This window comes from Bactrocera tryoni, chromosome 1 (assembly GCF_016617805.1).
Source record: "Bactrocera tryoni isolate S06 chromosome 1, CSIRO_BtryS06_freeze2, whole genome shotgun sequence".
In the NCBI taxonomy this organism is placed as follows: Eukaryota; Metazoa; Arthropoda; class Insecta; order Diptera; family Tephritidae; genus Bactrocera; species Bactrocera tryoni.
The window spans coordinates 60712255-60733882 of NC_052499.1; the positions used below are offsets into that span (position 1 = coordinate 60712255).

General features: G+C 28.9%; 1 protein-coding gene across 3 annotated transcripts in view; it reads right to left on the reverse strand.

The window, feature by feature from the left end:
• Positions 1–10764: 10764 nt before the first annotated feature.
• LOC120767731 overlaps positions 10765–21628 on the reverse strand; it is a 185974-nt gene continuing 175110 nt past the window's right edge. Inside the window, exon 9 of one of the 3 annotated variants that reach the window (XM_040093959.1) lies at positions 10765–12031. In XM_040093959.1, the coding sequence (XP_039949893.1) occupies positions 10958–12031 (1074 nt within the window). In that variant the 3' untranslated portion in view covers positions 10765–10957. Of the gene's footprint in view, positions 12032–15274; positions 15732–21628 lie in introns of those variants that run through there. The other 2 variants (XM_040093951.1, XM_040093943.1) reach the window with 2 other exon arrangements.

Consider the following 21628-nt stretch of genomic DNA (forward strand, 5'->3'; position numbering starts at 1 on the left):
AAATAAAGTTTACAGAAGAAGTAGCAGAAAAAATCACTTAGATTAAATACAAACACAAAAAACAACTATAAAATATATACATTTACATATATACTTATATGATAATATTTAAAATAAATTATCTATTTGGCATGAAAAATGCCGCAACAAAATAAAATAAACTACAGTTAAGGCAAATAAAATATTTTCTAAACTTTTTCTCTCGATCATATACTATATCTACATACTCACTCGTGCATTTATGTACAAACTACCCAACTTAACATGTACATACAAATATTTTATACGAACTCATCTAACTCTTCTTACCATATAGTACATAAAGAGATGCTTAGAAAAAAGCAAAAACAAATTACTTTATATGAAAGTTATATATTGAATCGTTGGTAAAACGCGCATACCCTAAAAACTAACTACTACCTAGTGTTATATAATATAATTTCTAACTGTAAACCACAATTATGCTCTATCCCTTGGAATGCTCTCGGAAATGTTTCATTTACATGGTGCTATACTTACTGTAGAAGAGCGATGGCTGTACAATATTAGCAGCGTTCGACGCACTTTTGTTACACTCTTTACAAAACTCGTCGCTAGTCACTAAGAATTGCATAAAAATTACAAAAAAAAATATGTGAAATTAATACTAATTAAAACGAAATTAGTGGATAATTTAGTGGAGTTGTGAAAGGTGACTCAAAGTAATCATAAATACACACATATTAGGCGATTACATAAAATTAAGTATGAAAAGCATGAAATTTTGTAAATTTTAGGCAAAAAAAAAGGCAAATAAACCAATTAATATATTAAAAAATATGAAATTTAACCCTTTTGTGGTGCGCACATGAGCCACTAAACTTTGTATACTGGCAATGCCATGGAATAACAGTAAAATGCCTAAATACCATTAGGAAGTACACACTTTCCAGCAAAAATATATGCATGACTACCAGCAAACAGTGATGTCTAAAACCAAAAAAAAAGAGTTAAATAAATTAGTAATTAAATGATAAAAAAATATTGTTCTACAAGCGTTTACTGTGTTTGATTAAACAAAAAAAAATAAATTAAATTAACAAAAAAATATTTTGCATGCAATAAAAGTAAGTTTTTCAACCAATTGAAAGAAATACCAAAAGAAAAACATTATGAGCGTTAAAAGTTCCACTGAAAATAAAAAAAAAAAAATCTTTATAAATTTACAAAGCAAAAAAAGCGAAATCCGGTCTGCACATTTGCAACCGTAAAACTTTGTGAGAATTAGAAACTAAGTGATCACTTAAATAAACAAAGAAAACTTGTTCTTTTGGAAAATTATTTAATGATTTGTCATTAAGGTGAAAGCATATTGCATTGCAAGCAGTTAAATGATAGCCAAGTCTTACTTGAAGTACGCACATGAGAAAATATTTAAAATGAAATAGCAATACACTTGAATATATTATATATACAAGTATATACAAATGTCTGTATATATGAATACAAATTTTCAATAGTGTCAACCATTTACTGTGTCTATCCCTCCGAACAAGTAATTTCATAGATATGTAAAAATAACTGTACTTTTCCACTAAACGTATAAAAAGGTATTATATGGCAATGCTGGACGGAGCTACACTAAATGCTTGGAGATAGTATATTTGTAACATATATTTGTATCTAAGCTTGTTTCTCAACTGTACCCAACCGCCCGATTCGGTGTGTAGGATCAATGGTTCTTCTCATAATAATTCACAGAAAATTCAATCGAAAAAAATCCTTAGAATTATGTTCGTTTTTAAAGACATTCACTATCATTAAATTATGTCATGAAATTACAAAAAAGGTCCTCAGACGTTTTCAATAATAGATATGTCTTTGAAAAAGGTGACTCACTAACTTCACAAAATGAATGTAAGACAGCAATACCAGCTCTCTCAACGCATCAAAAACAAAAGAAATAAAATAAAAAATTGACAGTCCTTTTCAGATCATGCTCTCCGCATTGATAAATATGGTTTCTTCAGAGAAATTTAATTTAATTTTAATGCTCCACTCACCTAGGGGCACCGTTGTAATATTACTGACAGTTTTGTGCTATAATGGTGCGATCTGAACAATTAGTTCGGAGACTGTAACGTTACCTTGAACTCTAGTTTAGGTTAGATAAGATCATAGCGTTGATTTGAAATCAATGGCTCTCGCTTAGACAGAAATCCTGCGTTATCCAAATTTAACTTACTCTCGAGTCTTGAGTTGGAAGTTTAGCGGATTAAAGTTCCGCAGTCCGGCTTTCGATGTTTAACCCTACCATAAAAAAAAAAATTCCTTAAAGTGCATTACCGCATAGATCGAAGACGCGTTTTGAGCTCCCCACTTCGCTAGGTGCTTCAAAATTTTTGTCTGCCGATATATTTTAATCTCAGTCTGGTAAAAGCCGGTCGATAGAGGAGAAAGTGGCAAGCTGATTTCACCTCGCCTTCTTCTATACAGCTTTGGCAAAGAGCGGGCGAAAAACTATTTAGTCGCTTTATACATATGTGTACCTGTGTTCCATCAGAACATCTATAATTGCGGCGAGATTGACTTCGCTAAGTGCAGAAGGAGCTCATAGTCGCACAATTCTTGGTCGTTGACCAGCGCCTGCCAAGCTCACTGGAGGTCCATAGGTCCAACGCTAGAACGCAAAACAACATCGGGCAAACGGTTTCCTTTCAATCGGATGAAATTAACATCCATAGTGTTTTTAAAGTAGTCTGGTAGTCTAAAACTAGAGTTGATGAAGATCTCTAACGATTACTGACAAAAGACTACTTACTTCTTATTTCCGATATACCCATTAAAAAGCTCAGTGCACCTCTTCTCGACCGGCTTCGACCCGCCTACAAATCCCTCGCAGATGTGTGGGCAGCGAAGGAAACATCTATTGAAGGATTCACGATGCAGTGATATAAATTGTAAGTAATTCAAACATATGTAGTAGCAGGAGCCCTGCACGTCGTTCTCATATACCCATCTTGGACACTAACCCATGTCAAATTTCGTGAAGATACCTTGTCAAATAAAAAAGGTGGTCCGATATCGGCGGATCCGACCAATGAGCAGCTTCTTCAGATCAATATCTCATAAACTGAGGAACTAGTGCACTTAAATGCAGAAAGACAGACGGATAGTTGGGCAGACCATCATGGCTAAATAGACTCAGTTCGTCACGCTAATAATTTATATGCATATATTTTTTATAGGGTGTAAGACGTTTTCTTCTATTTGCTTTTTTCAAGATAGGCAAAGAGCTAAAAACATTGATCGCAAAGAATATAATCTTTAACGAAATGAAAACCGCTTTTTTGAAAAAATTTTGATAACATTTTCGCGTCTGATAACACTGCTTTTAGGAGAACGAGAATGAGGCTTAAAACCACAATTTTTAATCTTTGTGACGTTGTACAAAAATATGTTATAAATATTATTATCTTCTGAGCATTAATAGTAAGTTGCGATCAGTGGCTCATATTCCACATAGAATGATTCCATAGTCGATTTAATGTATACCTATACTAATACACAAAATACAGCTCTGCAATTTTCTTAAAGAAGACATACTTACCAATTTATATACATACATACATGCAAAGTAACCAAAGGAAAATATATAATATAATATAGTCTATATAAATTTCAATTATTACATAAAAATGCAAACTCGTACTGTGAAAAGATATGTATTCGAAAATGGCGAAATATACTTACATAAATAAAACAAATTGAAACTATTACTCTCGAAACTATACAAAATATTAATTTTATTTTATTGATATGGTAAATTTTGGTAAGTAAATAGAGTTATTTAAGATACATATTATGAGCTTATTGGAAAATCCCTTGGACACGTCCGCTTTCACACGCGTTCAAAACAAAACTATGAGCCCGATTCGGCGGCAATTTAAAAAATCTTCTTCTTCCTTCTGTATTTGTGTAGACAACCGAGTTCAAAACAGCGCGCCAGACGTTCTTCCTTTTCGTTGTTTAGTGCCAATTGGAGATTCCAAGTGTAGCCAGATCATTCTCCACCTGATCTTTCCAGCGAAGTGGAGATTTTCCTCTTCCTCTGCTTACCCCGGCTGCTACTACGTCGAAAACGTTTAAAGCTGGAGTGTTCTTTTCCATCCGAACAACATGACCTAGCCAGCGCGCTGCAACGAAAGCTGTCTCTTAATTCGCTGAACTATGTCAATGTCGTCGTATATGTCATACTGCTCATTGCCTCATCGACTGCGGTATTCGCAGCAACAACTCGTAACGCCGACTCATCGGATGTTGTCATCGTCCATGCCTCTGCACCATATAATTGGACGGGGATGTTGAGTGACTTTTAGAATTTGGTCTTTTTTCGTCGAGAGAGGACTTTACATCGCAATTGCCTACTCAGTCCGAGGGCCTGTTGGCAAAAGTTATTCGGCATAGACGTTATTTTTGGTGCTAATGTTGGTTCCAAGATAAACGAAATTATCTACGACCGCGAAGTTATGACTGTCAACAATGACGTGGCTGCCTAGTCGCGTTGCACTCGCGACAATTTATTTGATGACAGGATATATTTCGTCTTGCCCTCGTTCACTACCAGACCAATTTTCTTTGCTTCCATATCCAGTCTGGAGAAGGCAGAACTATGGTTAATGAAATCGCTGTCATCCACGTACGGCACCAGTTGTACACTCATGTAGAAATTTGTACCTTCGCCATTCAGCTTTACAGCTTGAATTACATTCTCGAGCAGTAGATTGAAGAAGTCGCACCGTATGTAGTCGCCTTGTCTGAACCTTGTTTGGTATCGAACAACTCGAAGATGTCCTTTCCAATCTTGATGGAGCTTTTGGTGTTGCGCAACGTCAGTATACACAGCCTTATTAGTTTTACGGGGATACCAAATTCAGACATAGTGGCATAAAGGCAGCTCCTTTCGTGCTGTCAAAAGTAACTTTGAAATCGACGAAGAGATGTTGTGTGTCGATCCTCTTTTCACTGGTCCTGTCAAAGACTTGGCGCAAGGCGAATATCTGGTCCGTTGTTGATTTTTCAAGCCTGAAGCCACACAGAAAATTCCAAGTCATGTGTGGAAGTTCACGCAATTGAAGAAAGTTCTCTCAGCGCCATTCACTTGGGAGGGACCAGAAAGGATTATTTTACATATGGTTCAAGCAGTTCACGACTTCGTTTGAAGGCGAGCTAATGGGAGAAGGCGAAACATCCCTTACAAAGGTTGTGCGCTGGGTTGGTGATCCGCCACGTAAAAAAAACCCCAAGGAAAAGAAATTTCAACAATACATTATAGTAATTAAATCACTTCCGGTAATGATGATAACAACAAAAAAGTTAAAGGCATAAGTGAGATAACAGGAGATCTCAACAGCTCTTACCGATCGACTCAACACATTTTGGTTAATGTTTTGGATATGAATAAAATATTGCGTATATAATACTTGTAATAAAATACGCGAAAACGTTTTTTTATTGTAAAATTTTTTCAGATAGTATATTAATTTTGAAAATACGAATAAGTTGCGAGCCAATTGAACGACTGGCTGAGCATATCTGGAAAAGAATAGCACAAGCCTCTGCTCAGAATCGGTAAGTCACGTTTAGGTAGGCAGGTAGGTAGGTAGGTAGGAGTACTGCCACTTCAGGGACCTATGTAATAAGCATTTAGTTTTAGTCTTATCATACTTGGGCCATATATTCTTCGGTACCCTATAATTGGGTATTGATTTCCAAATGCTCTGAGAAATTTATTCAAAGTGTGAGTAATACTCTCTTTAGACTTTTCCCGGCGTATATGGTATTAACTTCGCCTTGGATTCGTCTAAAATTCCTCCCAGCTTGACCACTCGTCACTCGTTACTGTGATCAGTAACCCAAATTATGGATAATGGAATAGACCTCCTATTGAGCTTAAAGCCTTACTGCTATTGTTAACTACTCTAGATTTAATGTTTGGCGTCAACAAGGCCAACAATGACGCTTGATTAACTCTCTACATGGTTGCTTTCCATATCATCCACTAGTTATCCAATGCGACACCACAGGCTTCCCTCTGCCGCTTGGAGGTTGCTACTATATCTCTTTCCTACAATATCTCCTCTCTATTCTCGTCTAGAGGGTGTCTTCATCCGACAGTGACTATTGAATTGTAAACTTGAGAAGATATAGTGTGATTTACTTAAGTTTAGCTGGTTCAGGATGGCTATGTGTATAATTGATCCTGTTCCAACCTCACATTTCCTTTAGATAAGACTAGAACTTGCTGCTACTTTCCGAGTAAAGGCGTCTATGTGTTGTTAATGCAAGAAAGCAGCTATGTGCAGCTAATGAGCGCATCAATCGGATATAAAAACTTCCTTGTCACCACCAATTCTATTTTGTCTGCATATGTCACCACTTTCACAGCTTCTCCATTAAGTTAAAGTAGTATTCCAATCATCGCCACCATCCTCAAAAGCAGGGAAAGCACAACTTGTATGTATGTTGAACATTCGATATGGTATTCCCTGGGATTGATATTATGAGTAACCTTTCTGAAGCCTTCAGCATGAAGGATGGCAACCGTATAGGTCTAAAGGCTGTTTGCGTTGTCGTGTACTCTTCTTCCCGGTTTAGGGAGGAACACCAACTGTTTAACTGTTTTCTATCTTCATAGAATGCCTGCTTTGCTCATAATATGGCAGTTTCCTTTTTTTTCAATACAACAACAAAACCTTTGTATGTTTCTTTGTTAAATATAACCTCAAAAATTATTCGCCACAAGCTTTGAATTTAAAAAAAATAATTTTTTTAATTTCACATTTTATTATTTATTTCTTATATTTTTAAATGATCTCTAATTTACAATATGTATGTATATTTATTCACTCGCTAACTGCTGCATTATTTTGCTGTATATAAATACAATATATAATAATAATAGTTACAATCATTACAGTTATGTAATCAATCAGTAATGCAGTAATAGTAGTATAATAATCATTTCATTTGCAACCATTTCTCAAATAGCCGAGCAAAACAAAAACCTAATATGCACTTACATAAGTATAATCAATAATCAATAATATAGAGTATATAGGATATATGTTTATAGTACACTTGTAGTTACTATAATTTATTTATAAGTAGACTTATAGTACTTGTGGATTATATGTTTATTTAATAATACAATCATATGCCTTGAATAATAATAAATATATATGCTTTAGTAAAGAATAGTCGCGCACACAAGTGTTCAAATCTATATACAAAGTTGCTAAAATTTTGCCCACATACGTATGTATGTGTATAATATATATGAGCGCATATACATTTCATGTGGCTGTGTGTGTATTGCTATGTATACGTGACACTTTTATCTGTATGAACATATTATAAACATATTATAACGGGAAAAATATATGATGGGTTTTATACATACAAATATATAATAGCAGAAAATTTTGATAAATTATATTTTTATATGTAAGTGTTTACTTTATACAAAATTTACATAAGAAAATTATTTTTAAAGACTTTTTTGAAGCAATTTAAATTAGAAAAAAATTAAAAAAAAAACACATCATTGTGAATAATTGTTGCCTAAACATTAAATTTATGATTTTCACTACACACTTTGTGCTTAAAAATATTTTATTTATAAATAATAATATTTAATATTACAAATAAATTTTTATATTTGCAAAAAATATATATATTTTGTTTATAATGTTTAAAAATTTACAAATAATTATTTATGTTATTTTTAAACAATTTATCAAAAACATTTTTTCAAATTCACAGTAAAGTTTAAATTAATTTTTAATTATTAAATATGTTGTTTGAACTGTTAAAAAAGACTTGCGCAGCTTTAATTATTAATTAATTACACATCATTTTTACACAAATTTAATTATTAATTAATTAATTTTTAACACAAATTATTTGTGTAAATGCTTAAAAAAATATTAATACTAAATTATAACTAATTCCTAAATTATAAAAGTGAATAATTTGCTTATTTTTAACACTTTACTTCTTTGTATGTATTTTTTATGATATTATAGATGTAGCATTAGAGTGTCGGTTATTTCAAAAAATTATAGTTTTTTTTTGCAACTGCTTGCTGAAGTTTCACGTTTTGCCCCAAAGACAAGGATTCAACGTAAACAAGCGCTTTATTTCAATTTAATCCGTGGCTAAATCATATTTCTTTCCAACTTTCATATTCCCATGGATATAACATTGGATTTTCAAATAATTTATAGTAAGCAAGTAAGCATATAACCTTGAAAAAGTGATTTTCTAATACAAATTTCTACGTTCTACAATAAATTTTAATTTTAATAAATAAATCTTAGTTTAATTCTGATGATTTTTTTCATAAAACCACTACTTTAAAAATTATATGCAGTTAAAGTCATACATCAAATGTTCTCAGCATTCAAGCAAGTCATTTCCTCATGCTATGTTGCTCATACGACATGGTGTACTGTAGGCATACAGTACTTTTGATGCATAACTTCAGCAGCGTATAACTTTTAAAAGAATGTTTTTTATAAAAAAAAACTTTAAGACCATTTTGTAAATGCATTAAAATATCATTTTCTTAAAGTTGTAGATTTACTTGTTTAACGATCAAAAAATGTTTGTCTTTTTTCAGTTAAATCATTTCGGTTAGAGTAAAAAACTGAAACTTCAGCGTGCATTTGTAAAAAAAAATCGACTTGGGAAATAATAGACACGCGCAAATCGTACCTACACATACATACATACATATAATTATTTCCAAAGCATTTTTTCTTTTTTCATTTAAATTTTTTCAAACTAATATATTTTTAAACGTTAGCAATAGTTAAAACGCGCCGCCCACTAACCAATTTCACACGTGTGCTTTTAAGACTAGTTTACTTTTGCTTTTTGGATTTTTCATGTCTCACAAGATGTTTACTATAATGACTAACGTTAGCATTATTTTCACTTAATATTAATATTAATGAACTTAATATAAGTTTTAAGAAACTAATTATTATAACGTATGCAAATTATGCTTTTGATTCATTTCATGCTTTGCTGTTGTTAAAGTAATATTTTTTTATTTATTAAATAATTAAAATTTACAAATTTGTTATGTAATTTATTTTAATTATTTTTTTAAATTTTTTAATACAAATTTATTATGCTAATTTGATGCATTTACAAAATGTCTACTACTCTCTGAGCTGCAATGCGAGTAAGGAACTTTTCATAAATATTTATATTTAGAGTAATATAGCATATGAATATTTGAATAAGGAAAAATAAAATAAACGAATATTTATAATAATATGTATATATGCGTGTAACTGTAGTTGAAAACCATACGACATGCAGACAAGTGTATAAAGTTGTAATTAATTGTTTAAACAGGGTGACATGCTTTTTATGCAATTTATTGCATGAAAATTTAATAAAATTTTAATTTTTAATATTTTCCGTACTTTAACCACCCTTTTGAAAAAAATGCAATTTTGGAACACTCAAAAGTATATACATTCATACATATCTTTTCCAAAGAAAACTTATATAACTTTTAGAGTGAAATTTAAGAAGTAAACATATTACAGGGTGTCATAAAAACATTTATAACATTATGCATAATTTCAATAATGTAATATTATTTGAAAATTTCTAAATATAAGGATTAAAGGGTGTCATACATACATCATAAGTGAAAGTGTTGTTTAAGTATGATAAATAAGTAGCGTTATTTATGAATAAATAAGAAAATATAAATCATATAGCTTTTGTAAGCGAAAAAAAATACAAAATTTACAAAGCACAAAACAAAAAAAAAAAAATACAGCGTAAAATTGTTGACGATTAATAACGAACAAAGCAACTGTAAAACAAAAACTATTAATTTAAGTTTTAATTTTTGAAAATAATTTTAATTTTTTAATTTACATAAGTTAAATTTTAATTTTTGAAAAAAATTGCATTTTTGGAAGTTTCGAAATTGAGTTTAAGTTTAAGTTTTTAATTAAGTTTTAGATAAAAAAGGAAATTAAGTTTTAATATTTGAAAATTATTTTAATTTTTTCATCTGAGTTAAATTTGAATTTTTGAAAAAATTTGTATTTTTGAAATTAAGTTTTAATTTTTAGATAATAAAGGAAGTTAAGTTTTAATTTTTGAAATTTATTTTAATTTTTTAATTTACGTTAAATTTGAATTTTTGAAAAAATTTGTATTTTTGAAATTAAGTTTTAATTTTTAGATAATAAAGGAAGTTAAGTTTTAATTTTTGAAATTTATTTTAATTTTTTAATTTATGCTAAATTTGAATTTTTGAAAAAATTTGCATTTTTGGAATTTTCAAAATTGAATTTTAATTTTTAGATAATAAACGAAGTTAAGTTTTAATTTTTGAAAATTATTTTATTTTTTTCATCTAAGTTAAATTTAAGTTTTTGAAAAAAATTGCATTTTCGGAAGTTTCGAAATTGAATTTTAATTTTTACATAATAAAGGAAACTAAGTGTTAATTTTTGAAAATTATTTTAATTTTTAATTTAATTTAAATATGAATTTTTGAAAAAAAATGCATTTTTGGAATTTTTGAAATTAAAATTTAATTTTTAGATAACAAAACAAGTTAAGTTTTAATTCTTGAAAACTATTTGAATTTAAGTAAAATTTGATTTTTTGAAAAAAAAAACATTTTTAGAATTTTTGATAAAGGAATTTAATTTTAATTTTTGAAATAGTTTATATTATCAGCCTTTTTGCTAAGCAAATTTTGTATTTTTTTTTTTTGAACAAATAAATGTGTCAACAATAACTAAGTGCGCGTATTTTTAATATTGAAAAAAAAATTAAAAACATTTAAATATTTGCATACAAATTACACGAAACACCCTAACAATTCTAAACAAAAATTAAATAAATTAGAATTATATAGTGCTAAGCACGCCGCTTAATTCAGGCTATCAAAAAATTCCTCTTCTTCGTCGTCCGCTGCATTTTCATGTGTTTCCTCCACCTGCAGTTCAGCGACAACTGTTTCTTTCAGCCACGGGTCCCACGCCAGCTGACGATAGTAGAAACTATTAGCGCTGCCAGCGCTACGACTACTATCACTACCGTTATTGCGCGGATTCACTGAAAATTCGAGACTCTGCTCTACATCTTCCTCCTCCTCCTCCTCTACATTATCATCGTATCCACACCCTTCAAAAGCAGCATCATGTTGCATGTGATGCACTTTGAAATCTGCATCAGAGCCAAAACGCGCTTTATTGCGCTCCGCCTGCTGACTGCGCGTCAACGCTGTGTTAAACCAAATATTCTCATGCGCCTCTTCGTCCTCCTCTTTCTGCTCCCAGCTGTCACTGTAATCATCATCCGCATATTTATCCAAACAATTGACTGGCGCTGGCTTGCGCTGCCACAAATTCAGTTGCTCACAAAGTGGCGCGCTCTCCAACTCCTCCTTGATTGGATAAACGACAGCACGCAGTTCGGGCAGCGCAATACGCGTTTGCTTCTTCTCAATGCTGAAATCAGCATCAGCGTTTGCCTCCTCGAGCAATGAGTCACTATAGCCATAATCAAATGTCACCAGCAAATTATCGCTGCCACGATCTGAACTGCGCACCGATTCGTTCGAGTAGTAATAATCATAGCTGGGTATGCTGACCTCCGGCAGCAGCGAGTTCATCTTCCGCACCCGTTGTTGTTGCAATTTAGTTTGCTCCTCCAACTCGTAGGCGCGCACAAAATTGCAATGGTCCTTACTTTTGCTTTTCAGCTGCAGATTTGCGCTCAGCTGGAGCGGCAGTGGGCGCGTGGCGTAGGTGGTGGGCGAGAGCGCGCTGCCACCGTCTGTGTGATTGTAAGCCACGCGATCGGCAGCTCCAGCCCCATGGTTATTTAAGGCGTGTGTCAACACCTGCTGCCATTGTTGTTGTCGCCAATTATGGGAGGTTGCGGCTCTGGCAGCGCTCTCATTCGGTTTGTAAGCTGGCAGCAGCTCATAGAGCAGTGAATGCTGTAAGCGTGCAAGAAAGGCCAAAGGATTTGGTTTTGTTTTTGATTTTTGGAAAAAGTAGGGAGAAAATAGAAAATAAAAAAGCAAACAATTAATAAACGAGTAATGGTAGAGTTGAGCGTTTGAGGGAAATTGAGTGGGAGAGCTATTAATTTAGGCGTGTGGGTGCAGATTTAATATTCAGGCATTGGAGTCAAATCATGCAACACAAAGAAGGTGAACGAGCTATGCAGAATTTAACGGCTCTTTTGCTGAAAATGTTAGTGGCACATAAACACAATAAAATTAAGTGAATAAGACAAAAGTATATAATTGGGAATATATAACAAAGCAGTAAAAATAAATAAGTGTATGCATGTATGTATAAAGAGTGCCTGCCACACCGCGCACCAACTGCAACCAACACAGAGTTTTCGGGTTATTTACTTTTATAAATTTAATATACAAACAAAAATATTTACAATTTTACAATTGTGGCAGAAAATTGATTTGGCAAACTCATGATCACGTGATTTTAAAATTCAAAAATAGTTAATAATAATTTTAAAATTTCCTAATTTATAAAAAAATGTAATTTCGAAAGTTAAAAAAAAATGATATATTTAATATTATTTTTGGACTAAAAAAATTAATACTTTCAAAAATTATGTGAAAAAAAATAACCAAAATCAATTCTGTCATTTATGATATTTTTTTATCACGAGCATAAGAAAAAAATTTAGTTTAAAATTTAAAACTAGATATTTTTTAATTATAATTTATTATTTGTAATGCCAAAAATTACTGAAATAATACAAATTGTTTTGACTAAAAAAATATATTAACTATTTTTTCAAGAAGATAACATACAATATAATTTTATTAAAAAACTATTTTTCTATAATGTATTTAAGAATAAAAAAATATTTCAACATTTTTTGACATTTTTTGATATTTTTTTTCATTAAGAAATATATTTTTTTAATAATAATTTAATGTTTTAACTAAAAAAAATACTAATTTCAAAAGTTTGCAAATAAATTTTACTTAGACCATGAACATTTAAAAAAATTGATTGAAAAATAAACATACATAACTTTTATTAAAAAAAAATGTTTTGATATTTTTTAAAAAAAATATTTATGAATAAAAAAAGATATTTCAATTCCGATATTTTTGAATATTTTTTTATTAGCACGAAGACTGGAAAAAAATTGAATTAAAAATTTCAAACTTACAATTATCCGCACTTTTTAAGATTTTTTTCATAAAAAAATTAAAGAATTAAAAAAATTTATTTCAAAGTAGCGTTTGGTTACCTGTGTAGCTGTAACTTCGAAAGTTGAATAATAGGTTTCTCCAAATAGAAAATTATAAAAAATAACAACAACAACTATATATGACGGAAAATATAATCAAGTAGGTAAGGTGAAAAAGCTTTGGGAGGGAAAGTCAACATTTTAACAAATGAAACGTAAATTTTTTGAAAATTTTGAAAAAATTAATTTGTTTTATTTATGTCTTTTTCAGAGACCCCCAACTAAGGTAATTTGTATAAGTGTGAAACTCTCCACAAAAATGATTTATAAAACTATTTTTCAACCACAAGAACGTTTTTGAAAATCTGTCGATATGAGCTGATTGCTCAGGCCCTTTCAAAAGCTTTTTAAGAGCTGAAAGCTATTAAGGGTTTGTCAGTACTTGCTATAAAGGCTAAACATACATGTATTATTCAATTTTTCAGCTTTGTTTCAAAGAAATAAATAAAAGTTTCAAAACTTGAAAGTTCAATTTTAAGAGCTAAAAAAAATTATGCTGCTTCAAAAATATATGATAATTACCGCACTAAATTCAACTTGCTTTATACTTTTAAAGACTACAGTTATGAAAAATATTTGAAAATTTCTGTAAAACTTTTTTTGAAAAATTAAAAAAAAAAAAATTTAATATTTTGAAACATTAAAAAAAATCAATTTTTTTAGGCATTAAAAAAGAATTCAAAAAGGTTTGAAAACTTTCTGTAAAATTTGTTGAAACAAATTTCAAAAAATTAAAAAAAAAATGTAAAATGTTTAAAAAAATTTCTGAACGTTTTTTGAACATGAATATTTTTAAAAATTTATAATTTCGAAACGACTTCAAGAACAGACTTTCTAAAAACTTATAAATTAAATATCGTGTATGTGTGGCCAGGGGCATAAAAATCCAGCATTTCTGTAAACCAAGTGAGTACTATGTAAGTATGTTTATATGTGAGGGCGTAGGGGAAATGTGTAGGACTTATGTATAAAAAAGAAAATCAAAACCATAGGCGGCAATTCGAAAATATTGAAACAGAAATAAGCAGCGCCTGCATGTATATATATTTTTATGTGTGTGTATGTATGGTAGAGGAACTTATGTAGGTTGGATAGGGCAGTGCTCGGGGTGAACTAAAACTATTTTTGTACTACAAACTACGACGCAACAGCAAAACGATAACGAAACCAAAAAAGAAAATTAAATTTTTGCAAGGAAAGTGGAGAAGAAACAACTAACTAAAGCAAATTACATAAGTGCTAAGGAAACTAAAAACAAAATAAGTAAAGAAACAACAACAACTTAGGACGAAACGAAACTTACGCGACAGACATTTTCGCTTAAACGCAGCAAAAACGTTGGAGTAGTTGCTATTGTTGTTGTACAAGTACGTATTTGTAGGAGTTGTATGAGAGTTGACAGGAAGACAGGAGGCAGAATGAAGGATTAAGCCGGCAAGGCGTTAAGAACGGCAGCGCTGGCATTTTGTTGTTGTGCGTTTTAGTTGCATTTTGTGCGTAACAAAATGGACAAAAAACAACAACAAATACGCGTAGCATGCTATTTGCTGCCACTAAACCGCTTCAGGTGACGCTCTCAGCGCGAGGCTTCCAGTGTTTTTGTCGAATAAAATTGTTGCTTGCTGACACATCCCTTGCGCCGTATTTCCGCTTGGTCCAGTTGAAAGTTCCAAGCCTGCTGTACTACTTTTCTCACACTGTTTCGTAGTTGCTTGAGCGTTTGTGTTTGTTTGTTTGTGTGCTCTTATTTTCAATACAAGTTGTAGTTGGTTAGCTTTTTGTGGTGCATGCAATCGGTTAAATCATAATTAACTGTTTTATGTACTCAATTTTAAATTTCTGGCCACTGTCGGTCTGGCAAGCTTGTCGTGTGGCCTTACTGTTACTGCCAATTTCAGTCAGTGTTGTTGTTGTTGTTAACACTTTTTATTTGTATTATTTACGTGTGCGTATTTTGTTTTTATTTTATTTTTTGTTTTGTTTTAGTACCATGTGACCACCCACAATCCGTTATTTACTCATACATCGCATTTTACATATGTTTAAGTGGCATTCGTTTGTTTCGATTCGGCCGTTTTATAACGTGTCTTTTGCATGCAATCATCAGCTGTTCATTGTTGTGACCAAAACAAAATTTTAAATATATATTTTTAATTATTTTCATTTTTTTTTCAAACACAAATATTCGCGTGGTCCAGTTAGCAAGTTGTGTTCGTTGTTGTTGATAGTGATGTTGTAGCGCAGTAAAGTTGGTTTTTGTAGTTGTAGATTTGTGGTGTTGTGATATGGTGGTGAGGGGGACGGGAACACAATACACATTTAATTAATTAAATAAATTTATATTTTTTCAAATGATTTTTGATATTTTCATTTTTCAAAGTTATTTGCCTAATTTTGCCAAGCTTGTAATTAGTAGTAGTTGTAGTAATCATTAAGTAATCGATTTATAATTTAGTAGTCATTGTTGTTTTTGTAAATTACATTCATCGGCAATTTAGTGATTATTTGACAAGCATGCAAGAGTTAGCGGCGTCATGTCAGTAATACAGTTAAGTTTAGTTGAGAAGAAGACAAAGAAGAGCAAAGGTTAAAAAAAGATAATAAACAATTATTAAATAAGTTGGATTAGAAAAAAATGTATACAGCATTAGTTAATATACATATATTACATTAGTTATAAGAAAATTTTGTATACTCTTGACAAAATTATATAATTTCTAAGAAAAAAATATTACTTATAAAAAACATTTTGTTAAAAAAGGTCCTAAAAAGATACCTTTTCTTAAAAAGATTTTAGAAAAAATATTTTTTTTAAATTATTTTATTTAAAAAACAATATTTTTTTTGAAAATCGTAGCAAAAACATTATTTATCAGAGCATATTTTATTTGACAACAAATTTTGTCTAAAAACCGTTAAATAACATTTTTGAAATATTCTTGTGAATAATTATGTTTTAGAAATAATTTAAAAAATATTATTTATAAGAAAACATTTTATTTCCAAAATAAATTTACCTGAAAAATACCATAAACAATTTTTAAATAGTTTGTAAATGTTTTTTAAAAATAATTTACGTAATATTAATTAAAAAAATTTAAAAATTTTTTGTGTAAAGTTTTGTAAGTATTTTTTAACTTTATAAAAAAATTATATTTTAAAAACTTACAAATATTTTATTAAATCTTTTTCAAACAAATGTTCACAAATATATGTATGTATGTATATATTTTAATAAATTAAAAAATTATTTTTGTAAATATTTTTGTATAAATATTATTTTTATAAAAATTAATAATATTAAAAAAATGTATAAATTTTTGGAAAGAAATATTTACAAATCAAAAAAATAATATTTATGAAAAAAATTTTAAAAACTATATAAAAAATTTATCTTATTTTTTTAATATCATTACTTTTTATAAAAAATATTTTATTTCATAAAAATAATATTCATAAATAAATATTTGCCAATAATATTTTTTAATTTATTACAAAAAATAACAATTTTTTTTGAAAAAGATTTTATAAAATATTTGTAATTATTTCTTTAATATTTTTTTAGGTCAACTTTTTTATCAAAGTCATAAGTCATATTTTTGGCCAAAAATTTTTTTGTAAATAATTTTTTGTTTCCAATTAGTTTTTTGGTGAATCATTAATAATTTTTAAATTATTTCCAAAAATGAAAACTTTTGTTAAATTTTATATAAAAATTAAATATATTTCTTAATTTATTTCAAAAAAATATTTGTAAAATTATATTTTTATAAGAAAATATTTTTTTTTTTCTAAAACATTTTTGTAAATATTTTCTTTTCTGCAAATAATATGTTTTTTAATTATTTATACTTGTCAAAAGTATTTTTTTTATATTTTTTGTAAATGTTTTTGTTTTTTTTTTTTGTAACCATAAATAATAAATAATATTTTTTTATTTTTTTAGTTTTAATGACAGCTTAAAATGAGTGAGTTCATTTACTTTTGTTAAGTTTGTTAGTGTGTAAGGGAACGCGAGTACGCGCGAAACGCTGAAATGAAATTGAAAGTTGAGACAGTGAAATGAGAAATGCTCGAAATGAGTTATTAAATATTATTTTGAATAAAAAAATGAGACACTACTTGTTTGAATGGTAATAGCCCTGAAAATTTAATACAAAGTTTAATGAAACACTAATTATCCTCATTAAAATATAAATTGCTGACTGTTGTATGAGAATTACTAACAGTAAATGTGAAAATTAATCGCGTAAGCGGTGTTTACGCCAGTAAAGAAGAAGAAGAAAAAATGTGAAGTTACTGCAGCTTTTCTTACTTTGTTTTTCTTTTTTTGCTCAAAATTTTCTAAATCGTGCTCTAATTTTAGGATGGACAAAACTCGACAAACTTTTACCTATATATTTTATTCGAACGATATTTTATTCAAACTATAATTTGGTATCTATGTAAAAGCTTTAAGACAGCACTGTCCTCCATAAATGAAAATATGGAGGAGAAATTTTGTGTATCAAAGCTATTTTACTGAAAAAAAATATTCGAAATTATTCAAAGAAAATATTTTTGAAATCAAATTCGATGAGATGTTATCAAATTGGTAGTTACAGCATTATTAGAATGATTCTCTCATGGATTCTGGTAATAATTTTAACATTTTACAAACTTATTTTATCTTAAAAGAAATCTTCAAGTGAGAGCTCGACATCTCTTGTGAGTCCATTTGAAAGATTTTGGTGGATATTTCGGGTCTGAAACGCAAATTTGCTCGGCTCTTCCCGATAAAGCTGATTTTTTTTTTAAGAGGACCGTAACAGAATTCCGATTCCGCATTCATGGAGAGCATTAAAACTGCCGATGAGACATGGGTTTATGAGTTTAACATGCAAAACAAGTCAACCATCATCGGAATGGAACCCGTTTTCAATCGATTGAAGAGATAAAAGAAAATTCGCTGAAGGCCATTCTAAAAAGTGCTTACGAAAAGTGTCGAAGGACTGGAAATATTGATGAATCTTTAAGTATTTAGCCTTTAATTTACAATTTCCAGGTACTTTTTACTGTCACAATGTATAGCCAAGAGCATAGGGTGAGGTCGAAAAGCAACATTTTTTCAATTAAAGTAATAGTTTTTTTACTACGTTTACATACATTATGTGGGAGCGTCTTTGGTTCGTAAGTCTGCAGATAGTAAAAACCTCAGTTTCTAAATACTGAAAGATGGCATCGGAACTCAGTTCCCACGACAGTCGGGTCTACGTAATCGGAGTAGAATCGAAAGGATACTTAGATTTTTTGCTCAAAATTATTTGTTGCATGATTTCGGCCGATAGAACAACAAAAATTCATTTATTGTTTCTTTTGAATTTTTTGAAAGCAGATTATTTGGCTACCTCAACAGTTGAATTTCTTTAATTTTCAACAAGGCTATTTTAAAGAATATAACATAACGTAACTTTTGCTTTTTTGTAAACACTAAATACTGAACAATAGCATAATAACAAAAAAAAAATTCTTCATAAAACATGATTCCAAACACGAAACAATAATACATATATAGTATATGTATAAGTTAAATAAAATAACAACCCATAAACCACTACTCACTGAACTATACAAATGAAAACATATGAATTCTATGTAAAATATATATGTAAATGTACGCCGTTAACTATTGCTGCATAACTGAATGATCTGAATAAAATAAATCAGTTACTTACACATACATACATATACAAAGTAAAAATCGAAATATAATATTTAAGTGTTATGAATGAGTATGCAGAGAAAGTTCAAAAAACATTTCGATTTAAATACACAAAAGTTTGGTAATATTTTATTAATAATTATAATTATTGTTTTAACATAAAATTAGGATGTGAGCATAGTTAAAATTAAAAAATATATTTAATTAAAAACAAAAATATTAATATTTATATATATATTTTTTTTTTTCGCTTGGTGTGTTTCCACTGCTACACCGGCAAGTCTTGAGCTTAATGCAAAACGCGCGTAAGTAAATATTTATGTAAAACCCATAAATCTAATATTTGCTTCATGTTAACGTAATATACAGTTATTTTTTATATATATAGTATTAAAATTAAGCGCATACAAGTTAAAAAAAAGTTATGATTATAATAATAATAAACATTAAAACATAAAGTATTGACATTGAAGTTGTAAACTAGTTGGATATTTGTTATTATTTAGTAATTACATAAAATAATACATTTAATACATTTCTTGTTGCTATTTATATTTATACGTATGTATGTATATGCAGAGGTTTCGCTTAGGCGAAAGAAAAGAAAAAAAAAGTGTTTCATAAAGTTTAAACACAAAAAATACAGTTTTATGTTTAATTTATACAAATGACTGCCAACAAAGTGCCTGTGTTTGTTGGATGTATTTATTATAACTTTTTTATTGTTAATTTCCTTTAATTTTTCTTTTTTTAGCATTAAATACAAGGTGAAACGCAGTCTGCCGCGCCAGTCATGTATTTTTTACAATGTATGAGTGTGGTGAAAAACGATTTCGTTTGCTGCTAGTTCAATTTTGTATGGCTATTTGTGTGCATAACAGATTTTGGTCTACTACAGCAAAAACAAAAAAAAAAACAATCGTAAGATGTTGGAAAGAATTATTTTGGGTCAATAGGAGAGCATTAAATAAACGATAAAGGTGAGGCTTAAATATACTATTTAAATAAAATGGCATAACCTTTTTAAATAAATGAAACTTGAGACAGCGTACGTTTCATATAATAGTATACAGACATACAAATAATAAATTTTGCCGATGACAAGTTATTCATAAGAATTTCATTAAAAGAAAATAAAGTGTTGTAGAAGAAGCCTCACACATTTCAATAAAACTAATATAAAGTTATGCGCTTTTATTTGGAAAAACGAAAACAGTTATAGTTTAGCGTAGTTTTCAACATAATTTTTCGCAGTGTGTTTGGTACACAGTGAAGTTATACGTTATATATATATATAAAGTTGAATTTGCGATTTTCGAACTAGATAATGCAACTTTACAATATTGTTTAAGCTTGCAAAGTGCAAGCAGACACACAGTACTACTCAAAAAACGACATTGAGCGATATAATAACTGCAGAATCTCAGATAAAAATAATAAGCACTTTTCAGTTAATAAAAACAGTTTGAATTAGAGAAATTATTAAAAATTATTGCAGCTTTCAACTGTGCGCAACTGGATGATCCTAACGAGACCCTTACATGCAAAACCGAGTATGCCAGCAAAGAGAAAAATGTTTCATATACATATATTTCCAAGACAACTCACCACTCCACACATTTTAGTTTTTGAAAAAATTTTGTATATGAGTATTTAAAAGCACATTTTCTAGCTTAGAAATAAATTAAAAATTATTAAATAATATAAATTGTATTTTAAGACAAGACCCTACAACCAACGTATTGAATGTATTTACAGTTAAATGAATTGAGCACTGGGGCTAGAGTTTGCCTGAGAACTTACGGCAATTTGATTACAAAAACTGATGTTTTGGAATAAGAAAATCGAAATATTTGATAAAAAAATTAATAAATAATTTAATAAAAAAACAAATAAAATAAAAAAATTTAATAAACAAAACATATTACAAATGTAATATACACAAAAAGTTGTTTTAAAAAATTTGAAGAGAAAGAATTAAAAAAATATAATCATTAGAAAAATAAAAAAAATATAAAAATTCAACATAATAAAAAAGTATATAAAATTAAAAGAACAAAAAAAGTAAAAAACAGAAAAATATTAAAACAAACAATATTAAATAAAAAAGTTTATAAAAAAAAAGAGTTTAATTAGAAAAACTTTAAAAATATAATAATAATAATAAACTTTTTAGAAATCAGCAAAATACGTTTTAATTAATTTTATTATTTTTTTTATTTTAAATTTTATTTTAAATTTTTGGTTGAAAAAAAATTTTAATTAAAATAAAAATTAACATTTATATAATTACATAATAAAAAAATTACAAAAGAAGTAATTTATACAAAATGTATTAAAGGTAAAGTTTTTTATTTTAATTTTACAATTAAACATTTAAAAATTTAATTAAAAATTAATTGAATTAATTAAAAATTATTTGAATTTACAAAAAAAAAAATATCAAAAAATGTAAAAATGTTAAATTTCTTTCATTTTACTTTAAATTTAAAAATTAAAAGTAAAAAGCTTTAATTAAATTTACAAAACAAAATTCATTGAAAAAATGTAAAAATGTTATTATTTTAAATTTTAATTTAACTTTTTCAATAAAAAAAA